General features: G+C 45.3%; 1 protein-coding gene across 13 annotated transcripts in view; it reads left to right on the forward strand.

Annotated features, from left to right (window-relative positions):
- meis2a (Meis homeobox 2a) overlaps positions 1-19,081 on the forward strand; it is an 81,027-nt gene extending 61,946 nt beyond the window's left edge. For 5 of the 13 annotated variants that reach the window (XM_061062483.1, XM_061062484.1, XM_061062487.1 and 2 more), the window contains 3 exons: positions 11,467-11,525; positions 13,187-13,297; positions 17,168-19,081. In XM_061062483.1, the coding sequence (XP_060918466.1) occupies positions 11,467-11,525; positions 13,187-13,297; positions 17,168-17,517 (520 nt within the window). In that variant the 3' untranslated portion in view covers positions 17,518-19,081. Of the gene's footprint in view, positions 1-11,466; positions 11,526-13,186; positions 13,298-13,805; positions 13,905-17,167 lie in introns of all 13 variants that reach the window. The other 8 variants (XM_061062490.1, XM_061062493.1, XM_061062494.1 and 5 more) reach the window with 3 other exon arrangements.
- Positions 19,082-19,591: the final 510 nt, after the last annotated feature.

Here is a 19,591-nt window from a genome sequence, read left to right on the forward strand (position 1 = left end):
AAGCCTGCGATGTGGGGCCTGTTATTTCGCTTTAAAGCCCAAACGTGGGTGCCAACGGCAAGTGCCAACAGAGGGACTAGCCGTTTGAATAGGTGCATAAGTCCTTTGGATTGTATGCGAGGTGATGTCATGCATTTTTGGGGACTTTTTTTTCAAAGTTGTTTAGAGAACCAGACGTGATCACTGGATTTGTTTATTGTGGTTTGTTTGAAAAAGAAATCTACCAAAACGAAGAGGTCAGCTTGGTTTCAAATGATCTGTTTTTGCCACGGTGCATCAGCTGCTCTGCTTCTTTATGGCTCTTTATTGGCGAGTCACGCTGTTTATATTTTTCCTCTGGAGGTCAGTCGAGCTCAGACTCTTGGCCTTTTTTTTTTTTTTTTTGTGGCGTCTGACTTACAGAGACAGCCAGGGAGACAAAAAGAGAGCTATAGAAAGGGGGATTTAAACCAAGACCCCCAGAGGATCAGACTACCTGACAGAGTAGATTTGGAATAATTAGTTTTATCTGCTGGGGGAGATTGCCGCAGGAGCTGTGTGTTAGCCACAGGCTGCTGCTGCGGCTGCTGCTGCTGCTGCTGTGTGTGTTTTTTAGTTTGGGATGTGTTTCAGGGTAGATGAATGTTGTGTGTATGTTTTGCAAAGGGGGGTTATGGGTGTGTTTGGGGGACTTAAAAAAGGATAAAGGTGACCAGGTGTAACAGAATGGCCCTGAGGGTTTGTGTGTGTGTGTGTGTGTGTGTGTGTGTGTGTGTGTGTGTGTGTGTGTGTATGCTTTGGAGCCAGAAAGGACAGGAGCTCCTTCTTCGGCTGAGCTCTTTAAACTCTGTGAACCTCTACAAGGTATTTTCTCTCTGTCCAGGCATGCTCGATCTCTCACTCTTTCTCTCTCTGTTTGTCTTTATCTCCCTCTTTCACACTTTACATTCCCCCTCTCTCTCTTTCTCTCTCTCTCCCTTTCTCTGTGTTAGGGTATACAGTAACAGCTTGTAAATAAGCATGCTCTTCTATCTTTGCTTTGTTTTCGCGGTGTCATATTCAGAAAACAACCTCCCTTGACCTCCATTCCCCTCCTTACAGACACAATGAAAGTGAGTGTTTTTGGATATGAGAGGGGAGAGAGGACTGTAATCGCATCCTCAACAATGCTCCAATGTGTTATTGTTACCTGTTGTCTGTGTGTGTTTGTGTGTGTGTGTGTGTGTGTGTGTGTGTGTGTATGTTTCTCTGCATTTTCTGAAGCTGTGATTCATGGGCCCCGTGCCCTCTGTGGCTTCGAGATGCAGGCCAATAAGCCCATCATGGAGGACCCTATAAATCAATACAGCCCTTTGTTTGTTTAAGCCATGCTCTGCCCTAGTTCAGGCCTGTTATGGATGAGATATCAGTGAAGTCAGTGCCAGGCAGGAAAAAAAAAAGGAGTGGAAAAAGGCAAGAAGGAGGGAGTCATAGAGCCTCTCCACTTCAAAAAAAACAAAACAATCCAATCTTAATTGGAATGTGGCCCAAAATCTTCTGCATATCAAACCTTGTAATTTGCAATTTGGGAGAGGTGAGGAATAAGAGCCGCAGCCTGCACATCGACTCACACACACGTGTGCACTTTGATGAAGTTATCAGAGCTAGCTGGAGGAATTAGCTGCTATTAGGCAACGCACTAACATGCATAACAAGATGCAGAGATAGAGAGGAAGAGCTGGAGAGAGAGAGAACAATGAGGTGTATATTAGCCTAATCTAGGGGTTTTCTCTCTGCCTAGGCTTATGAATATTTATTCCTCCCATTACCGACAATGATGTTTCAATTGGGAGACTATTTGAGCATGTGCAGTGAGGGGGGGGGGGGTCTATTTTCCCTGGGGTTGGAGGGTGTGTGCCTTTAGTCCCCCGCCCCAAGACATATGCTCTATCATCTAGGAATACTGGTATCACAGACTGAGGTAGAAACATAGTAGAACTCCGGGATGATTTCATAAAAAACAAAACAAAACCTTTCTTAAGAATGAAGTCGTCCGTGTTTTGATCTTATTACTAAATCCTTCATGGGAACACCACACTCACAGACAGCGCACAGACTCAAATACAAGCTCCGTATTCTGCAGTCGAGGCTGAATTGAATGTGGCTTTTGTGACTCACAGAGCTTGCTGTATTTGTTTCAGGCTGTCACATATGAAGGAGGCCAGTCAAAGCTGCGCACAGTCAGTGGTAGAGCTGATCTGAGAGGCAGAGGGCTCGCTTCAGGCCACCAGGCACATCAGAGTCCCTGTGGTCTGCTCCACAGTGTCACTGCTGCCTCTGCCAGCGCTCCCCTCCACAAACAACAGCTATTTATATCAGCAGCCTGCTGCTGGGGCCTTTTGAGCCCTAAACTCTTCCTTCTGACCGTGCCGGCACATGTGTGTCTGTGCGCCCTGTGTGTTCACGCTTATGTATGTCAGAGCGATTACGTGCAATTGAAACTCCGATTAATTATTCAAGAGTGGAGGCGGAGGCAAGCCGACAACATTTGACCAACGACTCTCGTGGTCACTAATATGTGCGAGACGCGAACACACTCGAGTCAGACGCATCATGGAAACGTGCTCGGTTGGAAACACTCACTCACATGCCAGAGACACAATGATGAGAAGATGATGACATCCCAGTGGGAGGGAAAATCCCTTTCCAAACACTTACGCGCACACACAACAGTGAGTCCTGTACCCAGTAGTCTGGCTCTAACATGCAACGGCACCTAAACCCAGGCTTAGGAGTATTTCGACAGTCTATCCACAAGGTTTAGGTGTCACTTTTTAATTGCTCAAACTGCTGTCGGTTTCACCAATCTGTAACACTGCAGCAATGTAAGTGGGAATGAAAAGTCTCAACAGCAGAGGGAGAATTTGCATGTCTATGTATTTTTTGGGGTTGGGTGGTAAAACGGGGGCACCTTCCCTCTGCAGCCTCCCATCGCCTCTTACTTCTGCTAATGCATTTGAGATTCAGGAACCTAAGTTCATGTCTGCATGCTCAGAAGTGTACCCAAGCATGCATGTGTGTTGCGTAAGACCCAACAGTGAGGGCCCTCTTGGCAGCCCTCGTCTTCTACTTCTTCTTTGAGCTGAACCCATTATAGTCGTATAAAAGGAGGGAGAAGAGGAGACGTTTGATATGAGGCAAAGGAAACAGATTGGCCTTATTTCCTTCCTGGCTGCCGCAGAGCAGACACTTGTGTTGCCTAGACGATGCAGCCAATTGACACTCAATTTTGTTTGAAATATCACGCCTCTATCATGTCATTATCAGCTTCCCCTGGTAATCCACAAAGCCGCCCTGTTTGATATCTGACAATAAGAGAAGGGGGGGGGGGGAGTCACAGAGTCGGGGAATCTCTCTCACTCGATTACCAGGCAGGGAGGAGGGAAGAAAGGGTCGAGAATGAAAGGAAAGCAGAAGAGAGAGAGAGAGAGAGAGACAAAGGAGGGGGTGAAAGAAATAGAGATAGAAAGATAGTAGAGGAGGGGGCTAAAAAAAAAAAAGTCACACATTTGTATGATAAGAGTGAAAAGTGAATGGAAACAGACATTATACTTGCCCTCCCTGTAAAGATTTGCAAAAAGCCCAAGAGGCGGAGCGTTGGGAGGGATCTGGGCAATAGGGGTGGCACTCTTCACAAGTGAGAAAATAGGGCGATCTTGTAAGCACACCCACTCATCTCAGGAGGCCTGATGGGTAGTGAGGTTAATGATAGAGCAGGATTCATTCTTTCTTTCTCTTCTTCTCTGTGTGTGTCTGCCAGCCTGCCAGCCTGCCAGCATGCCTATACACTCTATTTTCTTGCTGGCCCTGCATGAAAGCGGGAAGCCCTCACCCACCCAAAAGGTGAGGTGCGGAGGAATCAGCGCTACCTTCCAGCGCTGACGCCCTCTGTCATGCGCTATGTGCTGGAACCTTTGACGGGGGGCTAATATTGACAAACGTAAGATGTTTTTCAGATACTCTTCAAACGACGCAAAACACAACTGTTGGTCCCTCAGCTCCCGGGCTGGCAGAGAAAACTGTTTGTGCACCTATGCACGCTAATAAGGTGTTCTCTTAGGGGAGAAACAAGGAGATTTGGATGAACTCTTTCCTCAATCCCCAGATCTGGTGGTGGTGGTGGTGTTGTAAAAAAAAATATTTACAAAAAACATTCCAGGGCAGAGGTGTCAGGCTCCAAGGGAAAAGGGAGGTTAATGACGGGAAATATTAGGGGACTGTCTCGGAGACAGGAAGAGACAGATTAGACGATCCCACCCTCATACCTTGCATCAGAAAGCAGGTAGAGCTAGGGCAGGTTAGCCACGCTGGGTTGCTACAATAAGGCCTCTTTCATACAGGTGTGTTGACGCCTGGGGCAGGCTTGGCCTCGGTCCATTCCATTCACTCTGGCTGATTTGAACAATAACTATCATATCTCTTAAAAGAGAAGGGAGGGTGAAGCATCAAGACGGAGATGCCTGAGAGCTGTGTCGGGGCCAAGAAAAACCCTGCTGCCGTTGTCAGAGCTTGTTGATGTTGTAGTGAGGAAAAAACGGGCAAGTTTTTTTTTTTTTTTTTTTTAATCCCCCCCCCCCCCCCCCACCCCTTCATAAACCCCACATTTTTTTATTTCCACCTCTCCTTTCTCTCCCTCCACTTCTGCGCCGGATTCTGTGTTTTTGCGCCGTAGGACAGAGTGTGGTGAGGAGACAGAGGAACAAAGTGCTGCTGTGTGGAGCAGCAGCTGCTGCTTGCCGGATCAAAGGGGCAACAAGCGTGGTCTTCCTGGCCCAACGCTGCTCTGGAGGTGTTTGACGGACAGTCAGCAGCTGGGTCCGCACAGCCCGCCATGCAGGGGTCAGGCTGCTGGACTGCAAGGCCCAGGGGTGACATGCCCTCACTGGACAAGGGGGGAGAGGGGAGAAGGTGTTAGATGGGAGGGTAAATAGAGGGAGAGATGTCTATGTTTGTTTCCTTTGTTGTTTGTCTTGCTGTTGTTGGTTAGAGAGCTTCTACTGGATTTTTTTTTTACTACATGTTTCTGTCATTGAAATAGTATGACTGTACACACAAAAAAGTAAGACTCCGGGTTAAAAAAATAACCCATTTTAATCGTGTTGAATCAGTCTCAGCTTTATGGGCCAGGTATGCTCACACACACAAGGAATTTCACTTCGGTGAATTCTGCTCTCTGTGTTCAAAAGCACAACATCAAATATCCACAATATCGGTGGGTAGTGGTATTGTAAAAGTAGTATGTATTAAATATAATAAAATATATACCGAGTGATATTTCTGCCGCAGTACTGAAGCAACAAGGGTGAAGGTAGTAGAGAGAAGCAGAGGAGACATAACAATGCTAGCTAGCAAGCTAATGCTGCATTAACTGTGAAGATGAATACATGCAGTAAGACAGTGAAGTCAGCTGCACAATAATGCCTAAAAACAGCTGCACGTTACATTTATAAATGTAGTGTGTAGTAAGCTGTGGATATTGAGAAGTTATCAGCTAGCATTAAAGCAGTTTTTAAGCTAACTAGCATCTTGTTAAATGTCCCAGGATGAAAACAGCTGAATGATCCTCTGTCGTATTTTCACCATGAAACAAGCCTAAGATCTGCTCGTCATCAACAGTTATTTAAATCTAGGTCAAAAAGAATCTAGTTGTGGCTGTTGTTGAAGATTTATTTTACAGGTTAAACCGTCAGTAGAATGGAACGCACCCCGCTGCAGCTTTGCACTTCGTTCCTATCTGACAGAAAATCTGAGCGAGAAAAGAGAGAGACAGAGAGAGAGAGAGAGAGAGAGAGAGAGAGCGAGTGTGCCGCAGTGCTATTGATTTATTTTAATTAGCTGCTCGTTAAATCGTGTCAGTTTGCAACACAAATATATAATTCTTTGTCTGATTTTCCACTCGAGTCTTAATGACTCGTACTCCCCGGGTTTCAGAGAGGAATGACTTCTGCAGCGAGACTGACAGAGCAGTGCAAATGTTACTCATATGAGGCTGAAGGGAGGGGGAGGGGGAGGGGGAGGGGGGGGGGGGATGCCACAAAAGGGCAATGAGTGGAGTAATAAAAAAGGAAAGAAAAACAGGTCAGTGAAAGTCCATGGAGGAGAGGTGAAACAGTGCCCCTTAGAGAGGCAGACAAAAAGAGTGGGGAGGGTGCATGTGGATGAGAGAGAGAGAGAGAGAGAGAGGGAGGTAAAACTATGTAAACACAGTGGCTGCCCTAAACGTGGGCCCTCTCTCTCTCTCTCTCTCTCTCTCTCTCTCTCTCTCTCTGACGTTCCTAAAAAATGATCCCGCCTCGCTCTGCTTCACATCTGCACTAAATCAAACACGGGGGTGAGGTAATGTTCGCCCGGCTTATGTCTCTTAACTCCTGTTTTAACTTAAAGACGGGAAGAAGGGATAGGAAAAAAAAAAAAAAAAGGGGGAAACTCTCGCGTGTAGGATAGGACGAGGAAGCGCGAGGAAGCTTCCTACCGTACCGTACCTGTTTTGTCCTTCGAGGAGCGAAGCCTGTGAAAGGTTCTTTGTCGTAGTTTATGATAAAGCCACAGATACCGTGGGTTCAGTCTGGTGGCAAGCTATGTATAAACTGTTACAGGGGGGCCTGTTAGGACCATGTGAGCTGATTCAATCAGTGTTGTTGACACTACAGTAGATCAGTGTTGGAGGTTCAGTAGCCCCAGACTTCCCCAACGTCTGAACGGACCATAATTAGTGTTTGCTTACACAAAACACACCCTCCTCATGGGGTTAATTTGCATGCACTTCCTGGTCAAAGGACACTGAATGTTCTACTCCTTTCTGCCTGCCTGTCTTCTTTTTTTTTTTTTTTTTCTCAGAGGGAGGGGATCAAACTAAAGCCTTCCTCCTTTGATTCCACTGAGTTGTGACTCAATCGCTGGAGGTTTGGAATCTCTATTTCAGTCTGAAGCTCGAGTATGGAAGCAATGATCTTTAATAGGAACCAGAGGACGGCCATGTTTGCGAGCAGTTGATCGGGGATTGAGTTCAGCACGTTCTTGTTCAGATTGTGTTGCATCTAATCTTCCCGTAAAGACATACATGGGGCCCAGGAATATGACTCACAAACGGAAACTCGCCCCTCTGCCTTTCGCACACGACGCTTTGAAAACGGGCATGTGCAGGTCAGCCGTGAAGGCAATAAACTGTCAACGATTCCTGCGTCGCAATTTTCAAAGCCGCCGCCTCTCTTTTGCACGCTCTGCAGAGCTACATTTGGAGCGGTCTGACGCTCGTTTCTCGGAGAAGACATGTTCAGTATTTCTCTGTTTCTCTCGCTGGCTCTGGCTCCGTTTCTTTCTTTCATCACAAACTCGTCAAACGAGTGACCCTACTCCTGATTGGCTGAGTTCCCTCTGCTCTCCACAGCAATTGGCCAGACAAACAGAAAGTCTCTCTCGCTCTCACTCTGTCTCATCTGTCTCTCTCTCTCTCTCTCTCTCTCTCTCTCTCTCTCTCTCTGTTGGCCATGCTCCAGGGTAGGGTGGTTTGGCATGACGATTTCTCAGGGAAGGAATGCTGACAACAGGAGCGAGTTACCAGGTGTGGCTGCGAGTCAGTTAACCAGAAACAAGGCCTTTCTGACAGATTGAGATGAGGAAACGAAGAATGAATGCGAGCACTGAGTCAGGCGGACTGCTTTGCTGTGATTTCATCTTCAAACTTTAAATAACCTTCCGATATATATCTCAACATGATGCAGCTGGTTTGAAGCATTGAACGAGAGTCCATCAATTAAAATAGGTTTTGTAATGAACAGTATAGGATTATGTAAGTTCCCTAAATTCCTTGTCAGACCTTGTTGTCTTCTTCCGTCTCCGACCCTTAAACCTGTCCACCCCCACCGGGTAAAGCATAACATTGTATGCTAGCCAGGGCATTTAACACCTCTCTGAAGTCCCGTCCCCCCCCCCCCCCCCCCCCTCCTCCGCCTCCCTGCGTGTGTGAGCAGATATTAGTAACCAGGGATGCCAAGTTGATCCAGCCTAGCAGAGACCCTGTGTCAAGTGGACTCCTGCTGCCGTGGCTCCATCATTCATAACTGTCTGTTATGTTCCTGTGCCACCTGCGCAGCCACGACACCGGGCGCTCGTAGACTAGTAGAAGGGGTGCTCAGCCTTCCACTGGATTTGTACATACACATGTGTTTGTACACGTGTCCACTCACACCATTCTCAGGGCATGTCAGCGAGAAGGGCTACTGTTGCCCAATTGGCGCTGGGGTGTGAAGAATGCGCTGACATGCACACACACACACACATATTGACTGACATGTGCGTCCACATTTGCATGCATGCTCTAAAGCATTCTTAGCGCTGCACGGGCAGTTTTTGATACACAACTTGAAAATGCTGTTTTTAAAGGCTGACCGGCTAGAACGAAAAAATAGCTGCCCACGTTAAACAGCAGTGGACCGCCGGCCCCCACCGGCACCGCTTTCTCCTGGGGTAATGTACACATTCTGAGCTCTATCCTGAGGAATAACCTCCACACGACCCCCTAACCTTGCCTTTTAATTATTTGTTTGAAGACAGCATGGAGTTCCCATGCTGAGAGGTGTACTGTGTGTTCGTGTGTGTGTGTGTGTGTGTGTGTGTGTTGGTGTTTCTGAGCTCTAACACTGAGCAGAGGCAGGCCATAATAAGCTAGACCACCAGATGTAGATAATAAAACATGGGTCTTTTTTTGGTTGGAGGTTTTTTTTTTTTTTTTTAAGCTAGTGTCCCCTGTGAGCCTCCTGTGTTCTGGTTAGCCTACAGACACACTGGCGGGGCTTGTGGTCATGTCCATGGTGTGGATGTGTGGATTTACGGCGTGCACGCATGTTTTAGCGAGTGGTTGGGAATTCCAAATCCCTGTGGTCAACCTCTGTGTCTCTCTCCGGGGAGGGGGGTGGGGGGGACATGGGTCCTTAGATCCATCCATCCATCCATCTATCCCTCCACCCGGGTCGACCGGCCTTCATCTCTGGAGGATTCCTGGTGGTGTTGTTCTAAGCACACACCATTAGCAGCTCACGGGTCGAGGGAAAACAGTGTTATCAGGCCTGGCTCTGATAATCTCAATTGGCTTTACTCGGGCTGATAAAAGGTGCTCTAAGGCCACGAGAGGGGCCCTCGGTCAGCCCCCACTCCCTCCAGTTCACCGCATCACCTCCTGGTTACTGTGGCAACTTGTTTAGCGTACAAAAACAGAGCCATTGTAGGTGTGTGTGTGTGTGTGTGTGTGTGATATGGTTTGTTGTCAGCCAATGGGGAATGCTTAGGAAGAGGGAGGAAAGAAATTAAATATCCACATGTTTGTGCGTCAAGAAATTACCATTTCAATGAGAACAAACATCTTCCTTTGCGAAACATTTTCCCCGTTTATTTAGCGTGTTACGTTCCCTGAAAGAAGTTTAAAGCCTAAGAGGAGGAACACGGTTGTTGAAGGAACATTTCAAGATAAAAGTCAGAAAAGAAACCTGGAAACTGCACTTTGATCTCACTCAGCTTGCTCTCGAGTCCGTAGAGAATTTCCTCTGCAGTCGCTGGAAACCGTATGGGCTAGTTTAGCACCTGGGAAGAACATTCCTAATATTATGTGTTTATGGTTATGTCCCAGAATAGGTAAGAAGGCATGTGGTTGTGATTTTGAGTCCCTTGGTGTGTCTAGAAAGGGAGAAAGCAGGACATGTATTTCTGAAAAGGCTCCGCAATCTGGTCTTACAGAGCGAGCGTGATAACAGGAATGCTTTACTGTTTTCTTGCTCAGCTGGTTCTGATGCGCAAAACGTCTTTCTCTCTTAAGCAACGTGGGCATTTCTGACAGCAGAGCTATCTCAGAATGCTTCATCCCCTTTCTTCTTCCAGAAAAGTACTTTCACAGTTAATAAAACTTTATCCTTTATGCCTCCCTTAAATCACGAATTAGAATAATATCATTTCCAATCCATCTCTCTCTTTTGCTTATTCTCAGATATGGACGTGTTTCATCTTTTTTTTCTTCTCGGGGGCCCGCCGCTCCCCTGCGTACCTGCACTCTAGATGCCCCTCGGCAAATGAGCACTGCGTCTTTTCTTTTCCCAACCGTGCATTTTGTACATTTAACCATGTCACTTTGAGCCCGGCAGATTACAGGCGTTTAAGTTCATTGGAGAAGGTAAGGGCAGGTATCAGGGCTTCATGGGGGATTAGGAGCCCAAATTGGTTCCAGCTCTCCCTTCCTTCTAATGACCAGTTCTTTAGCCCCGCTGATGGTGCGCTGGCCCGTATGTTAGCAGAAGGCGGTGCTGCCTTTTTTTTTTTTTTTTTTTTTTTCTTCTCCGCTTTTCTGGAACCGTTGAAGGACTCCATGCTGGACAGCTCTGACGTGATTTGAAACCCCTCTTTAATATCAACCACATGGTGATACCTGTAGCGTTAAGTCCATGCTTGACTCTTTTCTTTTTTTCCATGTGAAAGAGGAGGATATAGAGAAAGAGAGAAAGGTGGAGAGCTTGAATGGCCTGAGTGGCCAGCTTGCCTTCGACACAGCCCAAGGCGTCCCATTCTGAGTTTTTTTTTTTTTTTTTTTTAAAAAGAGGGTCACCCCTGGCTGGCACTCACCTCCAGATGACCTCCGGCTTTACACTGGAAAAGCCACAGGAGCGAGGCCGGCTGGGGAGGCTTTGTGGAGCTGCACTTATTCGCTGCTGTGGTGGTGATAAAACTTCAGACAGCCTAATTGATGGGCTTGCTGACATAACAATACCTTGTGAAAGCACGGAGTGGCTCATGCCTGGTCCTCATTTCTAGACAGCTGGAAGGGGAGCAGAACCCCCTACAATGCAGCCAGAGTGGGGGTCCCACAGAGGGGAAGGGTTGGAGGGGGGTGGGGGGTGGAATGGTGGGGAGTCATGAAAGGAGCCATTTGTATGCTGCACTTTGCTAACGTAAAGCTTACTTTGAAATTCCAATGGGTGATAACACTGCAGACATAATATTGTGTTGGAGGGCGAGCTACAGACATGACACTGTACTTCATATAAACGTGCTGCGTTTGCCCGGGTGGAACTGGCTGCAGGAAAAAAGGAAAGAGAAAGAGAGGGATGTGCCACAGTGAGGGTTCCTCTGTGCCCGAGCTGCACTTAATACTTGAGGAATGTCTCCCTGGTGCCCATAGCAACCAAACGTAATCAAAAGCTTTATTAAAAGCGGGGGGAATAGATCATAAGGAACATTAAAAGTATCCCTCACTGGGTTCCCAAGTCAGCACACAATTGCCCTTTTGTTTGTTGCAGTTTTGTTGTGCGCGCCTCTCTCAAGGACTCGCTGGCTAATGTTGCCATTAAGTCATGCTACACAGTTTTGTCTTTGTGCTGGCTTGTGATGAATCTTTCTGTGTGTGAATGCAGCATTGATTTAACGTTTGTTTTTCTCCTCTTTTTCTCTCTCTCTCCTCTCCGCCAGGTTCATTAACGCCAGGAGAAGAATAGTACAGCCCATGATTGACCAGTCAAATCGAGCAGGTAAAAAAAAAAAAAACACAAACGGACAATTCAGCCAGCATACAGCTACTACTTCTCTCTCTCTCTCTCTCTGTCTGTCTGTCTCTCTCTGTCTGTCTGTCTGTCTTTCTCCAGCATGAAGACACCCCTCTAAAATCCTTCACTGGCATGAACATCATGCCTGAAGCTCAGATTTTTTTTAAAGGGGCTCCCTACATGTACATACCCCTCCAAAAAAATCCTTATCCTCTCCCTTCCTTCGATTTTCTCTATGAGATGTGTTCAGCAGCGGTGCAGGCCGTTTGCTGATTGACTCTAATTGGAGATTTCCCATTCTAAGTGGAGGGAGAGCTATATTAGCGCTCTCTCCGTGATTTACTAATTGGACACAAGAGGAGTGCCCGAAAAGCTAGCAGCAATTTATGAGTTATCCTCTCTTTTTTAGGCTTTAAAAAAAAATTGAAAAAAAAGAAAACGGTCCAGGGTTATGGGGCTAGTCTCAGTTTTTCTACTGCATTTTTAAATTCCCATATGATCATTGTATTATCAAGTAATCTATTTTTAGTCACAGAGGAGGTTTGGATTGCGTTAGGTATGATGTCTTGACTGATTTAGAACCAATATTTGATCTAAAGCCAACGCAGGGAGATTTAGATTAATCAAAAGGAGATTAGATTACATTAAGCTTCATATTGTTAATTGATAACACAATTAATTTAAATGTTTCTGTTGCTGTCAAATAACAAAAAAAAAGCACAAACTTAAGTAGTAAACACACCACTGTGTTTCCTCGCAGCATAATTCAGTCACCCTAAGCTTCATTGACTTTGACATTGCAAAAAAATAAAGAAGCCAAGTAAATGTGTCTCAGGGAGGAGAAAAAAATGTCTCCACACATCAGGGTGAACATTTTTACAAACAAAAACAAACGTGAGCCATGAATAAAATGAGATTGCGCTCGCATACGTGGGTGACTCTTCCTGCAATCCCTGTGCTCAGTGTGCAACAAATGTTGTGCCAAACAACAATCTGTGCAAAAACAGCATGACTAACAGCTCCCCCTAATCTTTACGAATTACAGATTATCCAAGATAATACTGTTATAGTGGCAGAATACACTGTGCTCTACAGTCTGCAAAGAGCATTAGTTAATTAGGCCTAATAATAGACAAAGCAAGAGGCAATTAATTACTTGTGTATCTTGACAATTAATCAGGAAAATCTTCAACAAATCGAGTCATTTTGTAGGTTTCTGATTGAATACAGATTAGTTTGCTCCTTTTAAGAGTAGACGTGTATATCACGTTGTTTGTATGACTACTGAGTGAAAGAATTGCCTGCCATGGCAGAAATTCTTCTCATCCTGTCAAACTGCATGCTTTCTCCTCTCAGCTAGAGAACAATGTATCTCCTGTGTGTGTGTGTGTGTGTGTGTGTGTGGTTTTGAATGACACTGGCTGAGTGTGTGTGCGTAAGAGTGTGTGTGCTTGCATGCGTGAGGACCCACTGTATGCGTGTTTGCATGCCACGCGTCAGCCAATGCGGTCCACAAACATGAGCACAATGTCTTACAGTATGTTTGGGCTGAAGCTGGGACAATTGCTGATTGTCTGGTGTGTTTTCTCTTCTTCTTCCACCCTCCCTCCCTCCCTTTTTCATGTCCACGTTTTGACTACAATCAGGTTTTCTTCTTGATCCTTCAGTGAGCCAAGGAGCAGCATACAGTCCGGAGGGCCAGCCAATGGGCAGCTTCGTGCTGGACGGTCAGCAACACATGGGGATCCGACCAGCCGGTGAGTCTGCCCGACTCTCCTCCACAGCACCTCACGCCTGCTTTTTAAGACACCAGTTTCACCCTCGGTTCCTCGCAGAGCTGATCACCACTGATCCACTCGTCTGTAGCATGAGATTTAGTGACCTCAGCACGGAGCAGGACCCCAAGCTAGACCTAACTCTAACAAGTGAAACACAACCACACTAACAATTCTTTAAAAAAGTCCCCTCACATACAGCATCTCCTGACTATCTCCTGTCTGTCTGTCTTGCTTGTTTTTATTTCCTCTAATCTAACAAATCCTTCACAACTGATCATAACAAAGGGATTTGTGGGGATGCAATGCAAGATAAAAAACCTTTAAACCACTTCTTCATATCTCCCCACTTCCCTTTCCCCTAATCATTTTCCATCTAAAGCTAACCAAAACTCATCCTCTCTATCAGTGGCTCTCCTCTGACCTCCTCTGTGATTCAAACTCCTGCTGACCTTTTTTTTTTTTCCTGGCGTTTATCTCTTCCTTCCAGGGCCTATGAGTGGAATGGGGATGAATATGGGCATGGATGGGCAATGGCACTACATGTAACCTCCATCTTGTAAAGCAAAACGCAAAGAAAAAGGGGGAAGTAAGTACTGGGCTCTTTTTCCTTGTTTTTTTTTTTTTTTTTTTTATACTTTTGGGCTGTGGGTTTTATTTTGTTTTCACCCATGATTCTCTTTCACCTTATCAACGCTACCTATGCTTGCACTGCCCATCATTTTGCAAAAAGTCTACTGTATCTATCTTGAACCTAGCATGCATTGGTGTTTTAACAGGATGGTTTAAGGGGTAAAGAGGGGGGGGGGGCGGGGGTTTACACGTCTTGGGAAAAAAAAGGGGGATCGTCCTGGGACAGAGAGGATCTGACTTGTGGCGCCAGACAAACAGGAACAACAACAGAAAGAAGGAGGGGGGGGGGGGGGGGGCGAAGACAACCTGGCATGGCGTGCACAAATTTATTTATCACAACAGCGCCATCGCTCTCCCCATCCCGGACAGCCAATGCAAATGTTGGACATTTAGGGAAAAAATAACATCTCCTGGGGAAGGGGCTGACGGGGAGAAATTAAGCAGGCTCCAGTGAAGCGATAAAGAAGGAGAAGTGAAACTGTCCTCCGAGTGACATAAATCTGTCCGGGGAAGGATTGATGCCCAAATTATCTTATATGCAAAGACGGGAACAGCGCAGTACATTACGCTCCCCGAGCGAGATATACGGGCCGTGGGTGACATGGCCGATCCTTCACTGGGGGTTTGGTTTGAGCTGTGTAAAGGGAGGAATGAAGTGGGGGGGGGAGGGGGGGGGGGGAGAGAGCTGTGTGTTTTGATTATTTTTTACTGGAGGGAGACGATTTAGGGGGGGGTGCAGTCTGACCTGAGACTCACAGACAAGAGCGGGGGAGACATTGAGATAAATTTATAAGGTTGTAGACACAAGCATGAGTGCATCTTAAAAGAAGGGGATCTCTTTCTCACACACAGATACAGTCTCTGTGTCTCTCTCTCACACTCACTTACACACACACACACACACACACACACACACACACTATCCCCATACGGCTAAATGGCGGCAGTCTGATTAAGCCGGCCATTCCGCCTCCCGCTAGTGTCACAGTGCTGACATTTGAAAAATCAAGACGTATCACATCCCGAAGGCGGCAGGGCAGAAGAGATTTTATTTTAACACCTAAACTCCCTTTGCCCAATGAGGCACAATATAATAACACTTACCTTGATTAAAAGAACCCTTTATATGTAAATGGCGACTGGATTTTCCAAAGGGTCACAGCGGCAATTCTGCCGACAGAGATCATTTCACCTCCTCTCTCTGTCTCTCTCTCTCTCTCTCTCTCTCTCTCTTTCCGTCGCTCACTCTCTCATCCCCTCCTGTCTTTGCTAATGGCAGCAGGGAGAAAAAAAAAATCAGGAAGCAATGTTCCCTAAAACAGCCACACAGAGACAACATTTGCTCAGGTTGGCTAATTCTTAATATAGGGCTATATAATTTTGAGAGTATTTAATTACGTAACATACTTTATGCTTCATGACCAATTACATTAATAGCTTAATACAGAGGAATATTATCCTCTCTTGATTTGATTACGCAGCCACACAATATGGCGTATTTGGTACTTAATTATGGCCAGCCATTGAGCAGGACCGCTGTGCCATAACAGAAGTGAGGGGAGGCAGGCAGGCATGCAGAGATGGAGAGAGAGGCCTCAGTTATTGTCTTCAGATGGTTTTACCACTCTTGTTAATAAAGGAGGGGGGGGGGTCTCAGATCTACTTAACGGAATGACTGCAGCTTACAAGACTGGAGATTACCAGCTTACAGTGTCAAAAACATCTGTTGGGCCTTTTAACAGGAGCCACTCTAGGTTATATGGAGGTGAGGGCACCCATCATACTCCTGCGCCCTGAGTGATTTATTTCGTTTATGACCCCGGTAGTGAGGTTTTAAGAGACCTGCTCTGACAAACATGTGCATTTCAAATGAACTGACATGGACAGGGGGAGTATAAGAAAATGGCACAGCTTTCAACCAATGAGGCCGGTCATTAATCTTGGCCTTTGCTGTCCCCCCCCTTTTTTCCCCCCCCTCTCTCGCTCTCTCTCTTTCTCTCTCTCTCCTTTCTCTCCTCCTCTTCTTCTCCCTCCCCTCACCGGGGCCCTCCAGTGTAATTTCTTAATTGCAGTGTACTAAGGTGGAGGAATGCAGAGAGTGAGCATGCCTAGTGACCTTGCAGCGACCTCTCCCCTCCTATTACAGCTTCTAATCCCCCAGGGGTTCACATTACAAAGCAGGGCCGGCCCAGACCCAATCCCAGACCCAGGCCCCCTCCGGCTCCAGCGGGGGACCCCCTGCTCTGACTTGTTTCTCCCCAAGGTCCAGGCCCTGTAGAGCAGCCATGTTCCCATACTCCAGCCCCTTCGCTCCAGGAACAAAAAAACCCCTCCACTTCCTCCCTGTTTCCCCTCTTTCTGATTACAACAAACAGCAAACAGTGGCACTGCGGAGCTGGCTGTGTGACCCGGGTCCTGTCACAGTGTGAGATATCCAGCATGCTGGGGTCTCTACACATATGAAGTAGAGTCCATCTTTAAGTGACATCAAAGTCCCCCACCTGCTCTTCCTTTCTTTCTTTTTTTCTCTCCATTTGACTCCCTTTTATCTTTGCTACTCTTGTCTTGCTGCTGTTTCCTGCCCCCTTCAAAAAAAAAAAAAAAAAAAAAAAGAAACCTACACACCATGCATCCGAGAGCAGCGCTTTGTTTTGCATGAAACTCTTTCATGCATGGGGTAGAACCAAAGTCTTTAATGCTTAGCTGTCTCGGTGATGCAGCTAACTTGACTCCTGCATTATTTAATAAACTGCTTTTAACGGGATTCTAAAATCAAATATGTTCGCAAAAAGACGCGAACATACCCCCCCCCCCCCCCCCCCGTGAGAGAGTGTCACTCAAGCCGGCCGGGGAATTGACTGTTCGGCTTGTAAAAAGTATTAGCACTTCTCCACATCAATACCGCCTGCTTGGTTTTCATCACATCCTCCTGGACTGCAGTGTCTGTCTGAGGATGACTGAGGATCATTTTCCAACCTGAGACCTGACCACAACGCTATTGGGCATTGTAAACCACTCACCATGGGCCTGAAATAGACTGACCAATAACGTCTCTCTTTACCTGTTAGCTAAGACACGGTGTCATAAAACCTGCTAAGCCCTGTGAAGTCAGAGTTGTATATAAATTGAATTAAGGCCTGTTAACAGAGACGGACAAAATAGTTTTATTGACTGCATGTATTCATTTCTGTTTTTTTTTTTTGTTTTTCTTCCTCTCAGGTCTGCCAGGCATGCCAGGGGATTACGTACCTCAGAGCGGTCCTATGGGCATGAGCATGGCCCCGCCCACCTATACCAACCCTCATCAGATGACCTCCCACCCCTCCCAGCTCCGACACGGACACCCTCTCCACGCGTACCTGCCCGACCACCACGCCCACCACGCCCACCACCCTCATCATCCTCACTCTCACCACCATCACCCACACCCCCACCCGCACCACGCCATGCTGATGCATGGAGGACCCTCTTCGCACCCAGGAATGACCATGTCTGCACAGAGACCCCCTTTGCTCACCCCCATTGACCCCAGTACTGGAGGACAAGGCCTGGACATCCATGCCCAATAGTATAAGGGAACTTTTTGTTACCACGACAACAGCAGCTACTACAAGAAAAACAGTTTTAAAAAAAAGCGAAGAAGTCAGCAGCCCACAATAAATCCTATTTTGAGACTATTTTTAAGAATAAAAAGCGAACCCTTTTGACCAGAATTTGACACTAAAGAAACAGAATTCCAGATGAGCTGTGATAAATCTTTCTTTTTTTTTTTAAAAGACTTGTCAATTTTCTTACTTTCATCCAAACGGAGGACCAAGCTGACAAGAACACTTTGTAAAGTCTTGGGCTTTTGGTAACGATCAACAGAGGATGTTTTGACATACACGTGTGCAAAGAATGGACAAATGCACACACACACAAACACACACACACACTTCAAAATCACACACTTTTTTGGCACACTCACTCACACACAGCATCATAAACATGTTCAGTACACTTTAATGTCAAACGCTTCGAAACTAAAAATCACTCTGGAAGATTAAAAAAAAAAGAGAAACAACAGAAAGACTCCAAGAGTTATAACTACTGTAGTATAAAAAGTATAGATAAATAAGTTAAAACTTGTGCATTTTTTGTTGATCACATGGTTTATGTTTCCTGAGCTAGTTTTAGAATTAAAGGTTAACCTTTTCTCTCTCACACTGTGTGTGCTCCTTCCTGGAGGAGAAACTGTCTCGCAGCACAGCACTAGACAAGAAAAAAAAAAAAGAAAACAATAAGAAGATGGAACATCTCAAAAAAGGCTCCAAACCACGGAGGGCGATCAGGTCCTGTCCCTCATAAGAACAGGGCATGATGGGAAAAGGCTGCTAAATGACACCGGATCTCTCCAGAAGATTCAGTTTGAACATTTGTCATGCCCTTCTTTTTTTTCTTTTTTTCTTTGGTTCATGAATGAATGTTTCCCTGTAGGTTTTAAAGGAAAAAAAACGTTCTTTGTTTGAATTGCCCAAGCACTGGATTGTGTTGGTTTTATACATTTTTATTTTAATATTATTTTATTTTTTGTACCCTGGACTCTCATTGGTCAGAGCCTATTGAAGGAAGCTTAAAAGTGGAAAAGCAACATCCTACGGCGCTTTCTTCATCTGCCGATCAACTCTCTTGCCATAAGGACAATACTGACACAAACGTTGATCCTGCAGCACTGAAGAAGCATTTGATGGTTGATGCACCAAAAAACTTATAACTTTAAAAAAAAAAAAAAAAAAACGACAAAAAAAAAAAAAACTTAAATTATGAACTCAATGCTTTTGGGGGGAAAAAAAGCTGAGAGAATATTGTAACAAACTTCGTACAGAGTTCAGTCTATTAATTGTTTCATGTTAGATATTCTATGTGTTTACCTCAATTGAAAAAGAATGTTTTTGCTAGTTTCAGATCTGCTGTGGCATTGATATTGTATGTCCATGAATTCCTTCCTTTTTCAGCACGTGTTCCTCACTAGATGATAAGATGCCGTCTCCCTTAAGCTTTGTCAAAAATACATTAAATACTTGTATGAGGACTGTGACGTAATGTTTAAAAGGTGTTCAGTCACAAATGCTGTAATAAATATTTCATTTTTGATTTTTGTTAGATTTTTGTGTGATTACCTGTGTTACAAACTGATTCCATGTTTCACTTTTAATAGTGATACCAGTCATTGGTTTATTGTTGTCTCTATTATCTCTCAGAGCGCATGTCTCCTGGGTATGTTGTCGCCTCTCAACAAGGTCTCACATTTTTATTTACATTAGTGGTCCTAACAGTTCAAGTCAAGTTTAAAACCTTTCAAGCTTTATTTGCAAATACTTAACCAGACTAGTTGTGAAGGTTTTTATGCACTCTTAAAATGAAAATAACTGATTATAATTATATATGGACAATTTATTTGGCCAAAATGTTCTTACATTTTGAATTGCTGTCACAATGATCCAGAAACAATATTTCAAATTACTGAGGAAAATTCCCCAAACAGCCCACTTTAGCTTAGCACCAACAGAAAAAGGATCAGTGGTGGTGTGGTGCTAAATTTAAAGAAACAAGTGGATAATAAATATTATGTAAGAATAAATTAGAATAAATGATAATTTCTGA

The sequence above is a fragment of the Labrus mixtus genome, chromosome 18, assembly GCF_963584025.1.
Source record: "Labrus mixtus chromosome 18, fLabMix1.1, whole genome shotgun sequence".
NCBI lineage: Eukaryota > Metazoa > Chordata > Actinopteri > Labriformes > Labridae > Labrus > Labrus mixtus.